The sequence below is a fragment of the Ceratotherium simum genome, chromosome 8, assembly GCF_057802395.1.
Source record: "Ceratotherium simum simum isolate JZ-2026a chromosome 8, ASM5780239v1, whole genome shotgun sequence".
NCBI classification, from domain to species: Eukaryota; Metazoa; Chordata; class Mammalia; order Perissodactyla; family Rhinocerotidae; genus Ceratotherium; species Ceratotherium simum.
Window position 1 is genome coordinate 72,769,018 of NC_141907.1, and position 21,678 is coordinate 72,790,695.

General features: G+C 40.0%; 1 protein-coding gene across 6 annotated transcripts in view; it reads left to right on the forward strand.

Moving 5' to 3' along the window:
- Positions 1-21,678, forward strand: part of HERC3 (HECT and RLD domain containing E3 ubiquitin protein ligase 3) — a 106,095-nt gene that overhangs the window by 56,135 nt on the left and 28,282 nt on the right. For 5 of the 6 annotated variants that reach the window (XM_087434581.1, XM_087434578.1, XM_087434579.1 and 2 more), the window contains 10 exons: positions 3,931-4,055; positions 5,651-5,710; positions 8,600-8,711; positions 9,129-9,318; positions 11,107-11,270; positions 11,402-11,515; positions 17,949-17,972; positions 18,065-18,154; positions 19,374-19,544; positions 21,469-21,612. In XM_087434581.1, coding sequence (XP_087290707.1) covers positions 3,931-4,055; positions 5,651-5,710; positions 8,600-8,711; positions 9,129-9,318; positions 11,107-11,270; positions 11,402-11,515; positions 17,949-17,972; positions 18,065-18,154; positions 19,374-19,544; positions 21,469-21,612 — 1,194 coding nt within the window. The remainder of the gene's footprint in view (positions 1-3,930; positions 4,056-5,650; positions 5,711-8,599; positions 8,712-9,128; positions 9,319-11,106; positions 11,271-11,401; positions 11,516-17,948; positions 17,973-18,064; positions 18,155-19,373; positions 19,545-21,468; positions 21,613-21,678) is intronic. The other variant, XM_087434580.1, reaches the window with a different exon arrangement.

Consider the following 21,678-nt stretch of genomic DNA (forward strand, 5'->3'; position numbering starts at 1 on the left):
GAAGGGCCGGTGGTGATGATGAAGGAATCAGAATTGGTTGGGAAGAAAATGAGGAAGTGTAGAAACAAGGAAACTCTCCCTGTTAGTCTGATACTTTGCCATCTTTAAATACGCCACGTTCTTGCCTTCTAGTCTGCATAGTTCTCTGATCTTGGAGGACAAGGTGGTGGTGGAGCCTAAGGCTGCAGGTGGGCGGCTGAAATGGCCAGTTAGATGTTTTCCAGGTCAGGAGCCTGGAGAAGGTTCTGTTTAGTGCTGCCATTTTGGGTGATGTAGAATTGTTGCTTTAGACCTATTTTAGGCCCAGCTTCCATACTTCACAGAGATATCCTGAGGAAAGCTGAGATTATTCTTTGTCTCTTCAAGATGCCAATAAAGTGAAGTATGAAAAGCACTGAATCTCTGCAGTTAGTAACTTTTTGTCCACAAGTAGTGGAGTTTGAAATATTCATTACTTCCCTAAGAAACTGACTTGAATAATATTATCCAACTTTAATTTTCCTGTGAAATTCAGCATAAAACTTAATTTCCTTCCTTTGATAAATATGGTGTCTAGTATGTGTAGTTGGATTTTAAACTTAGTGTAATGAACACTGTTAGCACTAGCAAACAAAACGTTGATGAGAAGGAGGTAAAGTAGCATAGTGTTAGTGAAACCAGGGCAGGTTAAAGTTTAAACTGGTGACGGTGGTCTGCATTAAAAATGTAAGATAACGGGGGCTGGCGTGGTGGCGTCATGGTGAAGTTCGTGCCCTCTGCTTCCATGGCCCGGGGTTCGCAGGTTCAGATCCCGGGTGCAGATCTACACACCTCTTATCAAGCCATGCTGTGACAGGCGTCCCATATGAATTAGAGGAAGATGGGCTAGGGTTGTTAGCTCAGGGCCAGTCTTCCTCAGCAAAAAATGAGGAGGATTAGCAACAGATGTTAGCTCGGGACTAATCTTCCTCACCTAAATAAATAAATAAAAATAAATAAATCAATAAGATAACAAAGAAAAAAGAAACTAAAAAGAGAGTTATTACTTAGGAAGGTGCTGTTCTTTCCTTTGAAAACTTAAACCTATACTCTTTTGCTTAAGCCATTAAGCATAGATGTTTGTTTAGATAAAGAGACTGATCAAATTTTGTTTACCCATTAACATGTCACTTGAAGAATCACTTAAAGAACCGAGAAAAAGCATCTGTGTAGTGACAGGCCCCATTTTTATAAAACACTGACTCATTCGTTAATGCCAGGCCTGAGGTGGAAGAAGGGAGGGAGGGGTTATGTTCCGATGCCCCTTTGCTGCATTTAATTCTAGGTCCTGGCAATTGAAATTGAGTGAGTGTAAATTGTAGTCTCTCTTTTTTCTTTCGTCTTGTTCCCTGGATTGGATTGAAGAGACGATGTGGTTGGGATTGATAGAAAGAGAGAGAGAGAGCGCGAGTGTGTGTGTGTGTGTGTGTGTGTGTGTGTGTGTGTGTGTGTGTGTGTATCTGCCTGCCTGTCTCAAGGCCTGCTAGGTGATGTAACAGTTATTCTCACCTGTGGTTGCCCAATGAAATCTCCTAGGGGCTTTAAAAGACTGATGCCTCTAGAGATTCTGATTTAATTGGTCTAGAGTGTGACTTAGTTGTCGGGAGTTTTGAAAGCTCTGGTGATCCAAAGTGCAGCCAAAGTTGAGAAACACTGACCTAGACCATTTTTTTCTTTTTGGCCTCTATGTAATTAGAAGGCAGGGAAAACTGATGCTTTTTCTTGGGTCTGTAAGTGATTCTGAGATTATACTTCATCCAAGGCATCTGGTTTATTGGACATGCAATGAAAATGAGAAAATAGTTCCATGTTTATATTTTAAGTATGTGTTAGAGTCTTTGTTCAGCTACCCCTTTGAATGGGGGAACTAATTAAAATTTATGTAACAACAGTAGTTTTAAGACCAGGGTGGAGAGGCAGTCTTGTTTGTGTGTGCTCAAATGTCCACTTTGTCTTAAGATTTTTCTCTATGTAATTCAAGAGGACTTTTGTTCTCTCAATAGATGTCTGTGGCCCTTTTAATAAAATAATTGTTAAGAACTAAATGATCAAAACCCTTGGCAAGTGTAGGGGAGGAAGAACTATTCCTCTACCCTCTAGGTCTTTCTGGCTGGTCTGAGAATTTAATTGATATGAGGCAGAATAATGGGAGAAAATCAAACAAAGTTTAATAACATGTATACATGGGAGAAACGCAGGAAAACTGAGTAACTCGCCAAAATGGCAAAAGCCATTACCTTAAATATCATCTTCAGCTAAGGACAAAGGAGGATGTTGGGGTAGTGGTTTGGGACTTCGGAGAGGAGGAAGGCAATTTAGATGGAGATGGAAAAGAAAATGTGATAGACAAATGTTGACCATGCCTTGCAAAGACAATGAAAGGTGGAGAGGACATTGATTAAAAGGCCATTGCTAGGGGCTGGCCTGGTGAAGCCATGCTGTGGCGGTGTCCCATATAAAGTTGAGGAAGGTGGGCATGGATGTTAGCTCAGGGCCAGTCTTCCTCAGCAAAAAGAGGAGGATTGGTAACAGATGTTAGTTCAGGCCTGATCTTCCACACACACACACACACACACACACACACACACACACAAAAGGCCATTGCTAGCTTCCTCCCTGTCTACCACACCTAGTTTATATTATACTATAGTTGTCTTATGGTGTTAGCTCCTTCCTGGAACAGGCCTTCTGGCTTAAATTCTTTTAGGCAGTTGGGGGAAGGTCAAAGTTTCTTTCAGAGTCTTTTGTTCTTAAAAATAGTCAAGTCAAAGAGACACATTTTGGGGTGGCAAATTCTGACCCCCACATACACATTTCTGATTTGTTGCATGCCCTCCTCTTTTCCCCTTATAGTGATATCTTAACTCGTAACCATGGGAAAGTAACCAAGAAAATTTGAAAGTTGTCTTTTTATGTGTAGATACAAAGGAGAAAAAAATGATCACCCAATGAATGCTTTAATATTAGTTTTTTCCTCTTTTCTAGTGTCAAGTGTAGGAGATATAAAGCACTTTGAACTTGTTTCTTAGTTCTGGATCAAGAACAGGATTTGGGGAAAATAAGTTGAAAAAGAGCAATTATAGAAAATAAAATTGCTTATATTGTTGTTTTTTTAATCTCACTGAATAAAGGATGTACAGTGCCAGGCAACATTTGGAGTTTTCAAGGCCATCATTGACATGTCCTTTTTGTTACCTTTCTTACAAATTTATCGCTTTATACTTAGTGCAAGAAATTAAGAGGTGTTAAGTTTTCATAAATTAATTTCAGATTGTGTTATAGATTATAACTGAACTCTGACGTTTTATGATACTTTTTGTTGGAGTTTGGTGAACAGTTATGACAAATGATTAGTACTTTAAAAGCCTTGATGTTATGGTGATTCGAAGCAGAGAGGAGAGAAGTCTAGAAAAGTTGTATTGGGTTGGTTTCTCTGGGAAATGCTCTGAGACTGAGATTAATTTTTGAGAGGAGTGCACTCTAGAACAACATCTACTTAGGAATGAAGGAGACAGGATTGGGCAGAAGGAGAAGTTGAACTGCAGTTCAGGGTAACAGAGGCCTCAGTCAGTCTCCTGGGAGCTCTGAAGTTGGGATGACCCTTCAGCCAGTCCTGAGTGGAGACGAGGGGCTGGGCCTTTGGGCCACACCTCGACCTGCCACTGGATTTGAGTGGGGAGTGAGCCAGCAACCGAGTGCAGTTCCTGGAGAGCAGCCCAGCTGGGTGCTGCCCGGGCTTCTACTCTCAGCAGCTGGGAGAGTGAGTGCCTCCATTCTGAAGGGGTGATCTGGGCACCCCAGCTCCTGTACGCAAGAGAAACACAAAGTGGAGATATGTGGGGAGAAGGAGAGCAGAAAAGATCCATGCCATTATGTAATTTCTCTTTTTTACTGTTCTATTTAAACCTCCAGAATTCTTCTCCTGCTGTTGACTTCAGGATGATGAACCAAGCACATTATACCAGTTTAATAAACGATGAAACCATAGCAGTTTGGAGACAAAAACTCTCAGAACACAACAATGCAAATACAATCAAGTATGTGGTTGCTTATTTTCCTTTTATTTTTTCCCAGGTGTATTGGAACTTTCTAGCTAAGTGATGTTCTAGCTAAGTTGAGGGTGTGAATATAAATGGAGGTTTACATTTTAGGGAATCATTGTTTTGCACACATTTATTCAGGGTTTGATGCCCTCAGCCCCAAATGACATAGATTGTTCCCCCATTCTCTCACAGAGTGGGTTCCTCAGCCTGCCTTGTTCAGACCCTAGAGCTCCTGACTGACGAGGCCTGAGTGGCCCTTCTGCTCAGAAAGCCCAGTTAGTGTTTAACCCTAGGAGTTTCTGCACGTGCACATCCCAGTGCATCCCACATCGCAGGCAGTTTACCTAATCTGAATAATTTCTAACACTGTCACATTCAATATGATTAGTTGAGATGGTAATTCAGTGTCAAGTAGAGAAAAAAGTATAGTAAAATGGATTTAGGCCTTTTATCAAGTTTATTATATTCTTAAAGGAGAATTTTTTCCTATGCATTTTTCACATTTTAGTGGCTTTCCTCAGCATTTCCATCTTTCTGCAGTCTAACTCTTGGGAATGAATGAATCATGCTCTGTGCTACATGGTGGTCGTTCCCAGAAATGTGTATAATACATCTTGCTTTATGATATAGGTTGTAATGGGGCAAATGCCCAGGGCCCTAAACTTTGGGCACACCAGGTAGCAACTTTCTGAGTGAGGGATCATTGGGAATGCCCTAGAGCACCTCCATGGTGGTGCTCAGAGTCCCGCTAAGCTTTGGGTGGCTCTGCGGAGGAGTTCAGGCTGAAAGGTGGCAGGGGCCAGGGAAGGGGACGAGACTCACCACAGGAGGGCTGGGGGGACTATAGACTCACTTTGCTGGGACCTTGACACTTTACTGGTTCTCAATTTTCTTTTTATAAAACGAAGGTAGGGAAGAAATCATCTCTGAAGATCTTTCCTGACCCAGATTCTATCATGAACAGAAGTCACTGCGATCCCCTCCTCAACCATGCATTTGTTTATTCCTTCCCTGGTCGTTATACTAAATGAGAGGGTCTGGGGTTCGACATGCAGTTTCACTCTGAGTCCTCGGAAACTAGCTATTTTCCCAGAACGTGTGTAATCTAGATAATAGGAATAAACACTCATTTCACTTATTTTTAGTTTCTTTCTCAGAGGAAACAAAATAGAAGGAAGTGGTTATTCACTTATTAATTTGCAAAGATGCTTTGTGTGTTTGGTGCATAACAGCTCAGCTTCTCTTTTTTGGTTTTATTTTGTGTTTGTGTGTGGAGATGAGGTGGGGCGTGTCTTAGATGGTTGGTGGTAGACGAGGGTTCAAGGTCATTATCGGGAGCAGTAGTTTTTCTTTTGGGAGCTTTGCTGCTCTTTTTATTTTAACATGACTTATGGAAAACTTAAATTCTTGTCCGTTTTGAGATGTGACAGTGTTTCCCTAAAGCATGTGCATTGTCCAGGGCTTCACCTGGCTCAGCAAGAGCCGCTATTAGTGAAGCCCTGGAATCGATGACTCATCTATTGCAGACGATTAAATAACCATTTATTTGTAATTACTAAAGTTTTCCCTCCTTTTTTCTTTCTGAGCAGTGGTGTTGTTCAGATATTATCTTCTGCAGCCTGTTGGAATGGAAGTTTTCTTGAAAAAAAGTAAGTGACTTAGTCTTAAAAAATACTCACATATGATGCAGATACTTAGCAAAGGCCGTAAACCACTTCTGCTCTCTTTGGTGGTTGGCCTTACTTAATTCAGTGGATAAGCTGATGATTTGTGCAAAAATTGGAATGTCTAATAATGATGAGTGAGAGGACATAAGGAAGGACAAGGCTGATTCATGCCTGGTCAGCAGAGAAGCAGATTACAAAAGAGAGAGCCTATCTCAGAAAGAGTTGGTGTAATGAAAAGTAGGACTTTTCAGGGTATTCCAAAATGTTACCCCCACCGCGTGTACAGTGTTTGTTCTTAAAGTTTTAATTTTTAAAACCATCTCCTTGGATTCTTTGGTTTGGTTTCCCATAGTTTTTTCTTTTCTCAAGAAGAGTGAGCTTAGGGGGACGTTCCGAGGAGGCTTCAGGGGCTCCTTGGACTCAGATCTAACCACTCACCAGGAAATGACATTTGGGCTGAACTCCCAGGTGAATAGAGTGTTTCTTTGATTGGCCTCATCTCTTCTCCAGAAACCCCCCTTAGGAACCTGATGCAGCAGAAGGGTCTCGTCATGGGATTTGATCTTTGGTGATCTCAAGTCTTGACCGTCTCTCAGTCCTTTTCTGCCAGTACCCAGGCTAATGACTTAGACTTCAGTTCCGTGTGGGAATCCCCCCCAACCCCCCCAAAAAATCTATGTCTCTAACTGGGTTGCAAGAGATCACTTCAGAAATGCTCCTCAGTTACAGTTAGAGATTGCAAAGTCAGTTACTTTTATCATTAGGGCAGCTGGAATGAACTCATCCAATTCATTTCAGATTCAGTGCATAGCCTTTTCCTTTAGGGAAAAAGATTCTGGATTGTGCTGATGTTAGTCTTTTAGAACAGTGGTTCTTAACTGGGTGATTTTGCTTCCCAGGGGACATTTGGCAATATCTTGTTACATTTTTGATTGTTACAGTGGGAGAGGGTGTACTACTGGCATCTAATGGGTAAGAGCCAGGGATGCTGCTGAGCATCTCACAGTCCCACTCACCCAACAAAGAGTTATCTGGCTCCAAATGCCAATAGTCCCAAGATGGAGAAACCTTGTTCTAGGAGGACAAGCTTTTATGAAAGTTGGGAATGGCTCTTGGCCAGATCTTTTAGGTTATCCATCCTTAGTATCGTGGATGCCATGGAGTTGTGGGTAAAGCCTTTTTTGTTTTGTTTTGTTTTGGTGAGGAAGACTAGCCCTGAGCTAACATCCATTGCCAGTCTTCCTCTTTTTATTGAGGAAGATTGGCCCTGGGCTGACATCTATGCCCATCTTCCTCTACTTTATATGTGGGATGCCTGCCATAGCATGGCTTGATAAGCAGTGCATGGTTCCGCGCCTGGGATCTGAACCTGCGAACCCTGGGCCTCCGAAGCGGAGTGTGTGAACTTAACCACTACACCACTGGGCTGGCCCCAAAGCCTTTTTTATTTTAACTGACAGCTGTGCTATTTTAGGAGTCCTGCTCCTCTAGCTTATGCAGAATGTATCACAGGAAACCAATTAAAATGAAGAGTAGTTTTACAAAGCAATAAATACATATAGATCAAGTATTTTGTATTTTCTTTTTTTCTTTTTTTTGTGAGGAAGATCAGCCCTGAGCTAACATCCATGCTAATCCTCCTCTTTTTGCTGAGGAAGACTGGCTCCACGCTAATATCTATTGCCAATCCTCCTCCTTTTTTTCCCCCCAAAACCCCAGTAGATAGTTGTATGTTATAGTTGCACATCCTTCTAGTTGCTGTATGTGGGACGCGGCCTCAGCATGGTCGGAGAAGTGGTGTGTCGGTGTGCCCCGGGATCCGAACCCGGGCTGCCAGTAGCGGAGCGCGTGCACTTAACCGCTAAGCCACGGGGCCGGCCCTGTATTTTCTTAACAGCATAGTAGAAAGTACCTCTAAATATATGGAAGGTTACATATGGGACACCAGAATTAATTTCTGTTTTGGGCAGATTTATTTTTAGAACAACAACAACGAAAGACCCAACAAAACCCAAGCATCTCTTGATTTGACCATTTAGGTTCCGATATGTATAATTATGATTTCTAAAAAGATGTTAGAAACTTTTCTTATGTTTTTATAAATTATAACACTGCTGTCAAATGATGTTCAACTATCTGAATATGTCCATTACTCATAAACAGAGGCCTGTTTTCCAAATAGTTTGTTTTTAATTAATAGATGTGGTATGTTCAAGAGTGGGAATTTAAAAGAGACATTCTGTAAGTCTCTAAAAGGCTGAGACTTTATTTAAGGTTAGAAAAATGATTGGTTGCTAGGAAGTTAAAAACAGTAGCAGTAAAGTTAGTCCTTGGGTGAATGTAAGTGTATCCTTGTGTTAACTAAGACGTTAGCTTTGCATTTGTTGTAGATCTGATTTTTATTATAAATACTTTCTTAGGAAAGGCTTTAAACAAGGAGGTTCTACTTGTCATTTGTTGATGAGCGGGCCAGTTTGCAGAGAGAATGTCTTTTGTTTCCAGGCACAGCCTCTGCATCTAGTTCAGTGTCCCACAAGTGCAGAAAAACGCAAAAACACAAGAGTACATCAGGGAAATAACACCCTGCTTATAAACTTCAGGACCGCCTCAGATTGACCTGATGATCCTTGTACTTTGACTTGAAGGAAAAAAGATATGACTTTTTAAAGAATATCTTAAGAAAGAGATTCCAGGCAGGTTTATTCTGTTGGGCTTTCCCAAAGTGTAGTATTTTTGTGCATTGTGTCTGCCAGGTCAAATTTAAATCTGATCAGTATGGATAAAAGCTTTTGTTTACCTCTTTATAATTCCTATCAGCATGTTTGCTTGGTTTTTCTTTTATTACACACTTGTCTGTTTTTGTTTGTTTAGAATTGATGAACATTTTAAAACAAGTCCCAAAATCCCTGGGATTGACCTGAACTCAACTCGAGTGTTATTTGAGAAGTTAATGAATTCTCAGCACTCCATGATTCTAGAACAGGTATGTTCTTTACACTTACAAAGTGCATGCCTAAGAATGCATTTTTGCATTGCATTCAATAATTCAACTTTCAAGAGAAGAAAAAGAGTAAGATAAAAAAGCAAAAGTCTTGTATGAATCTTAGCTCTGTAAAATACTCACTTTGGGGCTTTGATCTGCCTTTAGCTTTCTCTTTGGTGTAAATCTTTCTAAGGAAATGCCCCTCCAGAATGTGAGGTCTGCACGGGCAGGGGTCTCTGGCTTTTCTTGTCACCAGTGAATCCTGAGCACCTAGACCAGTGCCTGGCTCCTAGTAGGTCCTCAGTGCATACTGAGTGAATGACAGCTGAGAGTCGGTTGATAGCTTACGAATTTAGAGATGAGGTAACTACATGTCAGGTGTGTTTGAATTGCTCAATACTCTTTTCTCTCATACAGATCTTAAACAGCTTTGAAAGTTGCCTGATTCCTCAGTTGTCGAGTTCACCACCAGATGTTGAAGCAATGAGAATCTATTTAATACTTCCTGAATTTCCCCTGCTCCAGGATTCCAAGTATTACATAACGTTGACTATTCCCCTGGCTATGGCCATTCTGCGGCTGGATACAAACCCTAGCAAAGTATTAGGTGAATGTGCTGAACTCAATACCAGTGGTTTTGTGCTTTTCATTTTATTGGTGTGACCACTGGCTCTGGGTAGATTGAGATCCAAGAATCTATTTGTTGTCATTTAATATCCTTAACATTTAAACCTTCTTTTCTTTGCCGTTAATTTCTAACTACACATATTTGCAGTTTGAACAAATTGAACCATTATTTAGGTTATTTGAAATGATTCATGCCAGACTAATCTTGATTTTGAAATATTCACAAAGATAGGTTATCTGACTTTAATCTATTTTTTCTCCTCCTACACTTGCTAGTAGTTAATAGTGCCTTAAAAATTAGTGTCCATCTGTTGCTCTTTCTCCTATACCTAATATAGGGGGTGGGAGTGAAATGAACAGTTTTGGTGATACGCAGGCCTCCAAAAAAGGAGAGGAAGAAAATGACCTAGTGGAGACTTACCAAATGTTTGTTTTGTTTTTCTTTTTTAGGACAGTTGAGTCCACACTGATTTTTGCAGGCTACGGACACTTTGCTGAGATAAGAACCTTCCGTTCCTCAGTGAATTGGAGAGTGTCTCTCATGGGAATAGCGCCTGAGATGTTTTTATTAATCAAGTGCAGAAAATCTGTCACCTGGCTTTTTCCTTTTTTTTCCCCCTGGTAAATTTTTTTCAGGTGTTCATTGCAACTCAGTAACTTCTGCGTTCCATGTGGAGTAGGATGTTACTTGAGTGTGGTCTCCCCATGAGTAAAGAGACCTGTGTTCCTAAGGATGGAGTACTGGTTTTCCCATATTGCTTCCACCTTTGTAGAAGATATAAAAACAGAAATAATAATGAAAGCACTAGTAATATGTTAGTCCTTAATTTTTTTTTTTAAGATCAAAAGCCCTTTGCCGTGTATTTTCTCGCGTAGTCTAATAGACTGTGAGGTAGAGAGATGACAGTTTCTGGAGGAATATTACCTGACTTGTAGGTTTTGGGGTTTTTAACTTTTATTTTTTCCAGGTAGGCTAGCACAAAGAAGTCAAAATTGTTCAGTTTTACACTTAATTTGTTTTTAACTTCTAATTATAGAAATTTAGATTTAAAAGAATATCTCAGAGTAAAGAGAACACCACAGGTACCCATCACACAAATTCATGATTATCAGTATTTTTCCCTTTTTGTTTCATGTATTCCCCCTACCACCACCTTTTTATTTTTGCTGAAATATATTTAAAAATCTCAGGCATTGTATTATTTCATTTTTTAGATATTTTAGTATGGCTGAATTTATTTCTGACCAAGTAGAAGCCAAGTCTTCTTGTCTGGTTATGAGAAAGCATTGTTTGGTAAGAAACAGAAATAGTAGTTTTTCAACTAATTATGCCTCTTGAAGGGAAGGAATAGTTGACATTGGTGCTACTTCTGGGGCATGTGGTCCTCTGCATCCCTGATACAGGATTTAGGTGGTGGCTGAGAAGAGGGCTGAAAAGACAAGGATACAGGAATGTTCCTGCCCAAAATATGTGCCTTAGCATCTTGTGCACATGTCCCCTTGGAATTGAACTTTTAGATTAGTCTTCTGAATGAGGCTTTCGGAAAAAGAGCAGATCAAGCTGTGCAGAAAAGCTCCAGGGATTCTTGTACAGCTGCTGCTCTCTCCAGAAGTGCTTTCATGGAATCCTTTCTAGTCAGTTTTGAGAAACTGTATTTTAGACTAATGTTCATCTTCTAGCCGGGAGCGGTTTTTAGCTAGTAGGCAGAAGACATCAATACTTGATCAAGACTGTGTATTGAAATATGTCTCTTCTTTCTTTCTAAAGATAACTGGTGGTCTCAGGTGTGCCCCAAATATTTCATGAAGCTGGTAAACCTCTATAAAGGCGCAGTCGTTTATCTACTGAGGGGAAGAAAGACATTCTTAATTCCTGCGCTGTTTAACAATTACATTACAGCAGCTCTCAAGCTCTTGGAGAAGTTATATAAGGTGAGGGTAGAGAGGGGCCCATGGGGAGGGGAGTGAATGGATGCCAGCATCAAATGTCTTACTGAGGCATTCTGTGGGAAGCATTTTCCAGTTGTCTGGGTTTTAGTTGTCCTTATTTTGTTCTTCATCAGGTAAATCTTAAAGTGAAGCATGTGGAATATGACACATTTTACATTCCTGAGATTTCCAGTCTCGTGGACATTCAGGAAGACTACCTCATGTGGTTCTTGCATCAAGCAGGCATGGTAAGATTTCATGTAAAGCATATCTTAAAGCTTCAGTCTTTTCTCCGAGGACAAATAAGGACAAGAAAAGCACATCTGAGCCCTGTCATTTGTCCTTGACTTTACTGTTAGCGTCACGGCTGTTTTATCCACTGGCTTTTGCATTCTTGAAACTCTGAGGTACTTTGAGTAATCATAAATAGTCATAAGGAGTCACTCAGAATGGTGTAAATGTTAGTTAGTTGTCAACATTACAAAAATCAAGGTATCTGGAGTAGTTGAACTCATAGAGAAAGTAGAATAATGGGTGCTAGAGTCTAAGGGAGGGGAAATGGGGACTTATTGTTTAATGGGTATAGAGTTTCAGTTTTGCAAGATGAAAAAGTTCTGGAGATCCATTGCACAATAATATGAATACTACTACTGAACTGTATACTTAAAAATGGTAAAGATGGTAAACTTTGTTATGTGTCTTTTATCACAAAACAAGTCAAGACACAAAATGAATGTCTAGCTTTTCTTGCAACTTGGAATATCTGGCCACATGACCTGTCCTCCCAGATGGCATCCATTGGCTGGCGTTCAAGAGTGGCTCTGTAGATGAGGCGCGGGTAAGCCACAGTCCCCGCTGTGGCTTGATTTGGACATTGAGGAAATGATCATTTGCTAATTATCTTCTTCCAAAGGCGAGCCTGCTTCAGTCGTCTTCCGTCAGCTGCCTGAACCATGCAGGCCACCTCTGACTTAGGATTATGTGTGTGACAATGTCACGTACTCCTCACCTAGCTCTACCTGTATATTACTCATGTCGTCCAAGGGACTGTGGATTCCTACCTGCCTCCCTTGACTTGGCAAGAACTGCCCAGTTTGATTGCAGACTGGTGTGGGATACCTGAGAGGCTTTTTTAGGATCCCCTATCTGTGTAGTGCGTGAATATTTGAGTTATGTCAGAAAACAGAATGATGATTTGGTTATTGTGTTTAGTGAAGCCATGTGCAGCAGATAGATTCAAGGTGAGTCTTTGCCTGTTTAACAGATTTGTCACCAACATTTAGGCAATATTTTCCCTGTATGGTTTTTGGAGGTCAGTAGTGTTCTCCAAAAGCAAGGCATTGAAATAGGTTTATTCAACTGAGCAAGATTGTTTTCTTTGTCAAGTAATAGAGCAATGTTGTATTTTTAATAAGATTTTATGATTACCCTGAAAAAACAAAATACTTTTCAGTAAAAATGGATTAGGGTCGGGCCGGCCCCATGGCTTAGCGGTTAAGTGCGCGCGCTCCGCTGCTGGCGGCCCGGGTTCGGATCCCGGGCGCACACCGACGCACCGCTTCTCCGGCCATGCTGAGGCCGCGTCCCACATACAGCAACTAGAAGGATGTGCAGCTATGACACACAACTATGTACTGGGGCTTTGGGGGAAAAAAATAAATAAATAAAATCTTTAAAAAAAAACAATGGATTAGGGTCTTCTAAATGGGTTTACATGGGAAATGTAACATAGAGGCTAGTGATGATCTCTGCTTTCACGTGCTGATTTAGAAATTGTTAAAAGATAAGCTTTTCTGTTTCTTCAACTTGTGAATAATTATTCATTGAATAATAAAATGTTAAGAGTTGAAATAAGCCTAATGAATTATTTAGGCCAACTGCTTTGTTTCTAGGTGAGGAAATGGAGGCCCAGGGAAGTGAAACAATTTTTCCACCAATTCAATTAGCTATAAAAGCCAGTTCTTCTGACTTCTGATCTACCCTTTCTGCAACTTGATGCTGAATAAAATAATTCTAATGAACCCTAATTCTTTTTGACTTTGAAAAAGAAGTCGTGGATGTTAAAATCTAGATTATCATGATTTGTAGTCTCTGAATGGAGGTGTTTAAGTGAGCAACTTTTACAATTTTTTAATAGTTTCTTTCTCTTAACATTTGATAAACAAATATAGGCCTTGAATACCAGGTGCTCATCTCTTCTTCAGTAATTAAGGTAGTTATTATAGAAAGATAGAAAATTAGGTGAAATTACTGTGTGACCTTTTGTGATTTCTGTGGAATTTTTTCTGTTGTGTAAGGTACAATACTATTAGAAATTGAAGTTTAAATTTTTTGATATCTTGGATTTTAACCTAAAATACTAAATATATTTCGTATATAAGTTTAACTACTTTTAAATGATAGTGATGAACATTTTCCCCGGCTTTATTGAGGAATAATTAACAAAATTGTATATATTTAAAGTGTACAGTGTGATGATTTGATATACATATATGTTGGGAAATGATTACCAAGATCAAGTTAGTTAACATGTAGTTATCACATAACAGTTATCACCTCATATAGTTAACTCATTTTTGTGTGTGTGATGACAGAGCTGAAGATCTCCTCTCAGCATATTTCAAGTATATAGTACCATATTAACTATAGTCACCATACTGCACATTAGATCCTCAGAACTTATTCATCCATCTTATAACTGAAAGTTTGTATCCTTTGACCTTCATCACCCCATTCACTCACCACCCCCCCCCCCCCGTAACCATCATTTTCTCTGTTTCTATGAGATTGGCGTTTTTTAAATTTTTGGTAGATATTACTTATAAGTGATACCATATGTTACTTGTCTTTTTCTGTCTGGCTTTTTCACTTATCATAATGCCCTTTAGGTACACCTGTGTTGTTGCAAATGGCAGGATTTTCTTCTTTTTATGGTTGAATAATATTCCATTGTATATATATACTACAATAAATGGATTTTTAGGTGTTAAATTTTTTAGCTTGGTAGTAGCTGAGGCAGTATAGCGTATAGTTCAGAGCACATGCTCTAGTCACAAAAGAAGTGGGTTCAAATCTCAACTCTGGCCTACTAGCTGTGTGACCTCAGGCAAGTCACTTAATTTCTATAGGCCTAGCATCCTCATTTGTAAATGAGAATTATAACAGTATTGTGAGAATTAAATAGGAGAAAGCATGGTCAGGTCTTACTTGGCAGAGTACCTAGTATAAGTGCCTGGTATATAATAAGCCCTCATAACTATTTTTCACCAAGCAGTTCTTGGGCACTTAATGCCCACCAATGTCCCACCAAGTGGGACATGGTGGCTGCCTCTGTGGGTGTTCAGAGCAGAGGCAGCAGTGAAAAAGGGATTACCAAGGGATCTAACACGTGTGTGCAAAGGGCTGTGGAGCACAAAAAGAGCATTCTAAAGTGGCTGATTTTTATCATTTTAAAGAAGAGGTGGTAGCGGCTTGTTTACTTCAGTTAATAAACTGCCATCATCTGTACTTGAGAACCAAATAGCACATAGAATGAGTGACTTCGTGGGCTCCCATAGAGGTCAGCACAAGCGAGAAAGTCAGTGACACAAAGTAAATGCTTCAGAAATACACACTAGAGTCACCTTCACATCCTGTTGTATGTGTCACACGGGGCAGTGTTTTGGCTCCAGGTACCAGTATTGTGCACAGGTGAGACATGATGGCTGTTTCTGCCTCAGCATCCACTGGTGCTGGGGAGCCGGATTTGCCCACGGTGGGTACAGGAACCCCTGGTGGCAGGCAGGCCCTAAGGCAGAGGCACCTGTGTTTCCTCCTCACACTGCAGGTCTTCGTGCAGTGCCTCCTGTCCCCCAGTCACAGCCACAGTTAGGAAGCGGTGACTTGGAATTAAAAAAAAAAATTCCCAATTCTCCAGTTCTGTACCATGTACTTTTTCATTGCTTCTATTCCATGTACTTTAAAAAATGAACTGAGGTCACAGTGCAACCCACTTCCAGCAGGAACATTTGAAATGTGATCCACCAGTACTTGGCTAGTTTGTTTGTTAGACTCGTTTTTGAGGAATGGATGGCCCAGGACAAACAGCCTTTCTGGAGGGGATCGAATATCTTATCAGTTCATATGCATCCTTCTAGGTTAGGGAGAGCAGTCGTGGAGCAAAGTCATAACACTGCTGTTTCAGTATTTATTTCACATGTTATGGAAATGCCAGTACTAATACCATTTCTAAAATATTCAGCATTCACAAAATAAAAATCAGTGAAATTATTATATTTCAAATACAAAAACTCATAGACTTACAAAAAATTTATAAATGTAGATACAGACCTTCATATAGGTCTGCTGCTCCTTTTGACAGAATACCCTTCCCTCCTCTGCCTTCCTTAGAGCTGGCACCACAGTCCTCCTTTGAGGGAGACGTCTTCTGGACCACCAGTACTCTGGCCTTGGCTCTGGTTCCTGACTGAAGCAGTTTTGGATTTTCTTCCAGCCATCCCACCCAACTGAGAGGATAGTGACCCTGCCCTCAGTTTAACTCCTCTCCTTCTCTGAAAGAGAGATCAGCCTACCTCCAAAACGGGGCTCTTTCAGGGAGTGGGGAGGGGTCAGGCAAGGGGCGCTGGGAGGGACTAGGAGCTGCAGAAGGGTGTTAAAGGGGGGCTGGGAGGGCTTGTGGGGGAGCTTGTAGGGAGAGCGTGCTGGGAGAGTCAGAGAACTGGAGTGGTACTGGTGAGAGCCAAGAAATACAGACACAGCTGCTGACTGATGTCTGAAAGAACTGTATTGCACCAACCAAAATACCAGTATTTGAAAATACTTGGTATACTGGGACACTGTAATGCCAGCAACGTTTTTTACCGTCACTCTTATTACTCCTCTGACAGCCACTTTTACATTTGATGTGTTCAAAACTTTGTCTTGCTTTGTAGATCAACACACATTAAAGATCTTTCTTTTCCCTTGAGAATGAGTAAATAATGCTTAGAATAAAATCTCTTCTGAGAAGATGCGAAAATTCTGAATATTGGCACCAGTTTTAAACCCACTTCCCCAGGATGCTCATAGGTACCTGGATTAGAAGATAACTTTGTGGAGTGCTGTTTTATGGTGTGTGTGTTTTTTTTATTTTAGTGATTTCAATTCCTAAATTCAAAGTAATTAGATATGTTGGCATGAGAATGAGTCACATTAGGCTGGGTTGTATGTGCGTGATTTCATACTTTATTTCACTGGATGGAATTGTTTCTCTGATTAGAGTTTCTCAGTCTAGAGAAATGTTCCAAGATCCCTAAAGGAACCTCTTTCTAAAGGGTAAACAGGGTGGATTTTAATTAAAATTGCTTTTAAATGATTTCATTCATTTACATGAAATGTACACAGACACAAAAGGAGGTTGGTATACACTTCTTATTCATATAGCCTTTAAGCAATTATAAAACCAAACCAAATTTACAATTTGAATACAAACAAAACTCTAAAATCAATAAAACGCAGATTAGCTTCATTGATTTAATATGATGAGCAAGAGCGTCTTGTCTTACTGAAACCAAACCCCACTTGTGCTGTGAATGAAGACTGCCTGCTGTCAGGTTCCCCGTGTGTCTGCCCGGGGTGACTCAGCTCTCTCTCTTCCTGTCAGCTGCTATTAAACCTTCATTCATGCAGCAAGCCAGGACTGCGCTGGCCTTTTTTCCTGGGCGCAAATGCATCACTTGCAAAGGAAGACTGCTTTTCTTTTTTTTTCGTTACCCTTGGGCAATTAAGTATAATATGGCACCGATGCAATCATTAAAATAAATGCAAATTATATGGTAACACACCATTATAAGGAGGTAATTCAGAATGTGTTTTTATTAATTTTGTTGAGGATATCATTTTTGAAAACCCCCACAAAATTAAAAAAAAAATCCATAGAGTACTCTCAGATCTCTGAGAATAAATCCAGTTTTCTGTTGGAGAAATATTGCTACTGGTCAACATGATCTATATTGTTGATTTTTTTTGTTTGTTTTATTAAGTTAATGAATAATATTTCTTATATAACAAAACTTTCAGAAGCGATTTCCTTTTTTTCCTGATAAATGAAACTGTAACATGCCTCTTAGATATGTTCGTGATTATTTTTATTTACTGTTATTCCCATCTTCTAAAGTTTATTCAGATTTCATTCACTATTGAGGGAGTGTCTTCCGTAGGCCATGCACTGGTCCAAGTGCTGAGTCAGAGACAGCTTTCCAAATATGTGGTTTCTCCTGAGAGCAACAACCTGTGTGTGTAGGGAAGAGATGGAACATGCTGACACATAAGATGTGATTTGCATTATCCACTTTAACCGAACAAATTCGTGTCTGAAGTAAAGATTGTAAAGCTCCTGTTTTGGAATTAGATTTCTTATAGAAGAGAATTCTATTAATGCTGTGAATTATGGAGTTAGTGAAATGGCTTGTAAAGGTGCTTTAATAACTTTAAAAAAGTGTTTTTAGTTTTTTTCTCAGTCTGTGTTCATCAAAACATCTGGTCTGTTCCGTCAGATATCCAGTTAGCCATTCAAATGTTGTTAGTTCCATGGCCAAATAGTCAGATAAGTTCTATGTTTTGTTATTTGTATTTTACATTTGTAGAGGGTAAAGAGTTGGGGTTTTGCAATCCAAGTAAGAGACTTTATTTTTCTTTACACAGAAAGCTAGACCATCTATAATACAGGTAAGTGATCCTTTTTAAATTTACTTACGTATTTTTCCAGCAGTGTTCTCTGTGGAATACTGTAATATTGCCAATCATATGTTTTGTTCTAGGATGCTGTGACACTTTGTTCCTACCCGTTCATCTTTGATGCCCAAGCCAAGACCAAAATGTTACAGACTGATGCTGAACTACAGATGCAGGTCTCATCTTTTAAAACTCATTTCCTCTTCTTACTGTGCTTCTTTCGTCCTATACATTCAGTTGTAATTGTTCCTAATAGGAGAAAGTATATTTGGATCAAGTTCCATTATAACTGTTAGAACTAGTCTAAATTTTTTCAGCAGTTTTATGTTGAATATAAGACGTACATGTGAATGCATGTTTATGGCGTTCAGGGGTTGGCAAGCATTTTCATAAAAGGCCACGTGGTTTATTTAGTCCTTGTGGGCCACACAGTCTGTCTCAACTATTCAACTCTGTCATAGCACAAAGGCAGCAAAAGACAGCATGTAAATGAATGAGCATGGCAGTATTGCAATAAAACTTTATGTACACTGAAATTTGAATTTTATGTAATTTTCACATGTGGTGAAATAGTCTTCTTTTGATTTTTTTCAACCATTTAAAAATGTAAAAACCATTGTTAGCAGCAGACTGGATTTGGTCTGTGGGCTGCTGTTTGCTGACCCCTGATGTAGAGAAAGGGAGGTAATTAAATGGAACTTGATAATTCTTTATTGAATAAAAACTTAAGGTATTGAGATTTAATTTACTTCAAATACACATTTTTATTATAAACTATGATTGATTTTGACAAGGCTACAAAGACATTTGTGAATTAGCAACCAAATCTACCAGTTCCTACTGTTGGTGGGTATGTAAACGTTGTTCATCTCTCTCTCCATCTCTGTCTGTTTCTCTCTCGATCTCTCTGTTTCTATCTGTATAAATATGTCTGTTTTCACAGTGATATATCCATGATATTTACAATTTCAAGTTTTTCCAGAGAAAAGGGATATTTTTCAAAGAATGAAAACTGTTCTACAAGTGGTTTTTAGGTTTCTTTTCCTGCCATTTTGAAAGTCATAGTTTTTACCCACCCTCCATCGTGTTTCTTCTGGAATGATGTTATTTCAGCCTTAATCAGCGGGTCTAAACATTTTCCTGGAACTGGTTATGGATCATATGATTCATAAACTATTTCAGTTAATCTCTTTGGGTTCAGATTAGAAAGATTTATGTGTTGCATAAACCTGAGTAACTTAGAAAATCTGTGAAAGTTAAGAGGAAGATTAAAAAAAAAAAATGGAGATGCAGTCAGCTTATGCCCCACCCACCCCAGTCCAAAGGCACAGCTGGTTGCTGTCCCCAATCCTAGGTGCACTCTGAGAAATTGTGTTGTTGGATATGCCATTCCAGGTGGCAGTCAATGGAGCCAACCTGCAGAATGTCTTCATGCTTCTCACCCTGGAGCCTCTGCTGGCCAGAAGCCCCTTCTTGGTCCTTCATGTTCGCAGGAACAACCTTGTTGGAGATGCCTTAAGAGAGCTGAGCATTCATTCTGATATCGATTTGAAAAAGCCTCTCAAAGTGAGCCTTTCAGTATATTTCTCTAAATATCTTTCTAGGTTTTCTTTAAATGTTGACAATGTAACAGAGATCTTATTTTTAAAATTGAGCAGTCCAGCCATTTATTATTTCTTTCATTCATTTTATAAGAATTTAATCACCTCTTGTCAAATCACCAAACAGAACATCTCAACAGAACCTCAGATAAAAATGCCAGTGGAGGGCCGGCCCAGTGGCGCAAGTGGTTAAGTGCGTGCGCTCCGCTGCCACTGCCCGGGGTTCACTGGTTCGGATCCCGGCGCGCACCGACGCACCGCTTGTCAGGCCATGCTGTGGCGGAGTCCCATATAAAGTGGAGGAAGATGGGCATGGATGTTAGCCCAGGGCCAGTCTTCTTCAGCAAAAAGAGCAGGATTGGCAGATGTTAGCTCAAGGCCAATTTTCCTCACAAAAAAAAAAAATTGCCAGTGGATTACGTGAGGGCTTATAGGGCTTTCTTTGTCTGTTGTCATCGGTGTAGCTGCTCCAGCTCTACCCCAGACCAGCAGACAGCAGCTGAACTGAAGGTGCAGCTAGAGAGAACTATCAAGCCAGCATCTAGGAAGTCTTTGGATGTCAGAGATTTAAGAGAAAGAAGGTGAAAAAGGAGAAGAGAAGGGTAGTGAAATTGTCCAGGAAGCTGTTGGCCTGTTAAAATAGTAGGCACTCTTAGCTCCCTGAAATTATTAAATTAAGAAATTGTCTTTCCTCATAGACCATGCATGTTTGTATGACTACTTATTGTATTCCTAGAGCTTAGCACAATGCTTGATACACAGTAGGTATTCAGTAAATATTTAGTGAATTATTTGAAGTTGTTTTTAGTCATTTATCTTTCAGAAGACTTCCGTATCTCAATTTCCAATCCTATTGTAAACTCCAGTTTCTGAAACTTAGTAGGCAAGAAACCGATGGTCTCCGTGACTGTCACCCTTTCCGAAATGTCCAGTAACTCATATCAGTCTCATCAGTCTGCCTGGGGGGTTCTCCCTAGAACTTCTGGGTTAGATTTTTGATGTTGCAAAGAGAGGGGGTGCTCTATGCCCCGTTTTCAATTGGTAATTCAGATGAGACAGTTCTTGCTTTGCAGCATGTCTGAATTAAGTCTTCTGCTGGCGTTCATATAATCAAGTCCCCGTGCCCGTCCGCACCTTTACTCTCGTCCTGCTCTAGGTACCTTGAACATAGCCACGAGGATAAGCTTTCTTGAATGCTGTTTTTAGCCCTGTGTGTGAGCCCTTACCTGTAAAATGGGGATGATAATGGTAATCCTTATGAATAAGGCTGTTCTGAGGATTAGGTTAGTAGACGTTACATGCTGGCCTGTAGCAAACTCTCAGTACATCTCATTGGTTGGTTTGCTGTAGTTGTTCCTGTGATGACCGTTACGGGTCCAGCGTGCCCCATGTGAGTCTGTTATAGCCCCTCACAGGGCCCAGGTCTGTGCCTGCTAGAATGCCTTCCTCCCTTCCATGTGCATCAGTCACTTCAAGAACCCCATCAAGAGAGATTTCTTCCAGAAAGTGTTCCTTTACTCAATCATTACTTTTCTCTATATGCCGGAACATTTACCTCTCAATATATTTGACTCTTTGAAAATAAAATGTGTTCTCTAATTGTTATTTTCTGTTCGCCTTACTGCCCCAAAGTAGATGGTAAACTTTCTGCGGGCATTTGGTAAACTTCTGACTTCCTTTGTAGTTCTCGAAGTACTTGGTAAAACTTCTGTGTGTCTGTAAGTGACTTGTTAATGCAGCAGGTACCCCTTGCAGTTCTCGTTGCGTCAGTGTAGTCTCTGTTCTGTCTCCCTTTCTTTGTCCTGACTTGGCAAAGAATTTACTAAAAAAAAAAAGATAAAATGCCAAAGATTTCCCTGAAGTATTAATTCTGCTTTCATTATTTTAAGGTAATCTTTGATGGTGAAGAAGCAGTGGATGCTGGTGGTGTCACAAAGGAATTCTTTCTTTTACTGTTAAAAGAACTTTTGAATCCCATCTATGGAATGTTTACCTGCTATCAAGATTCAAATCTCTTGTGGTTTTCAGATACGGTAAGTTAGTGATGTCCCAGTTAAACAGGTGGATTGAATTAGACTTTCTTTTCATTGTCAGACCAG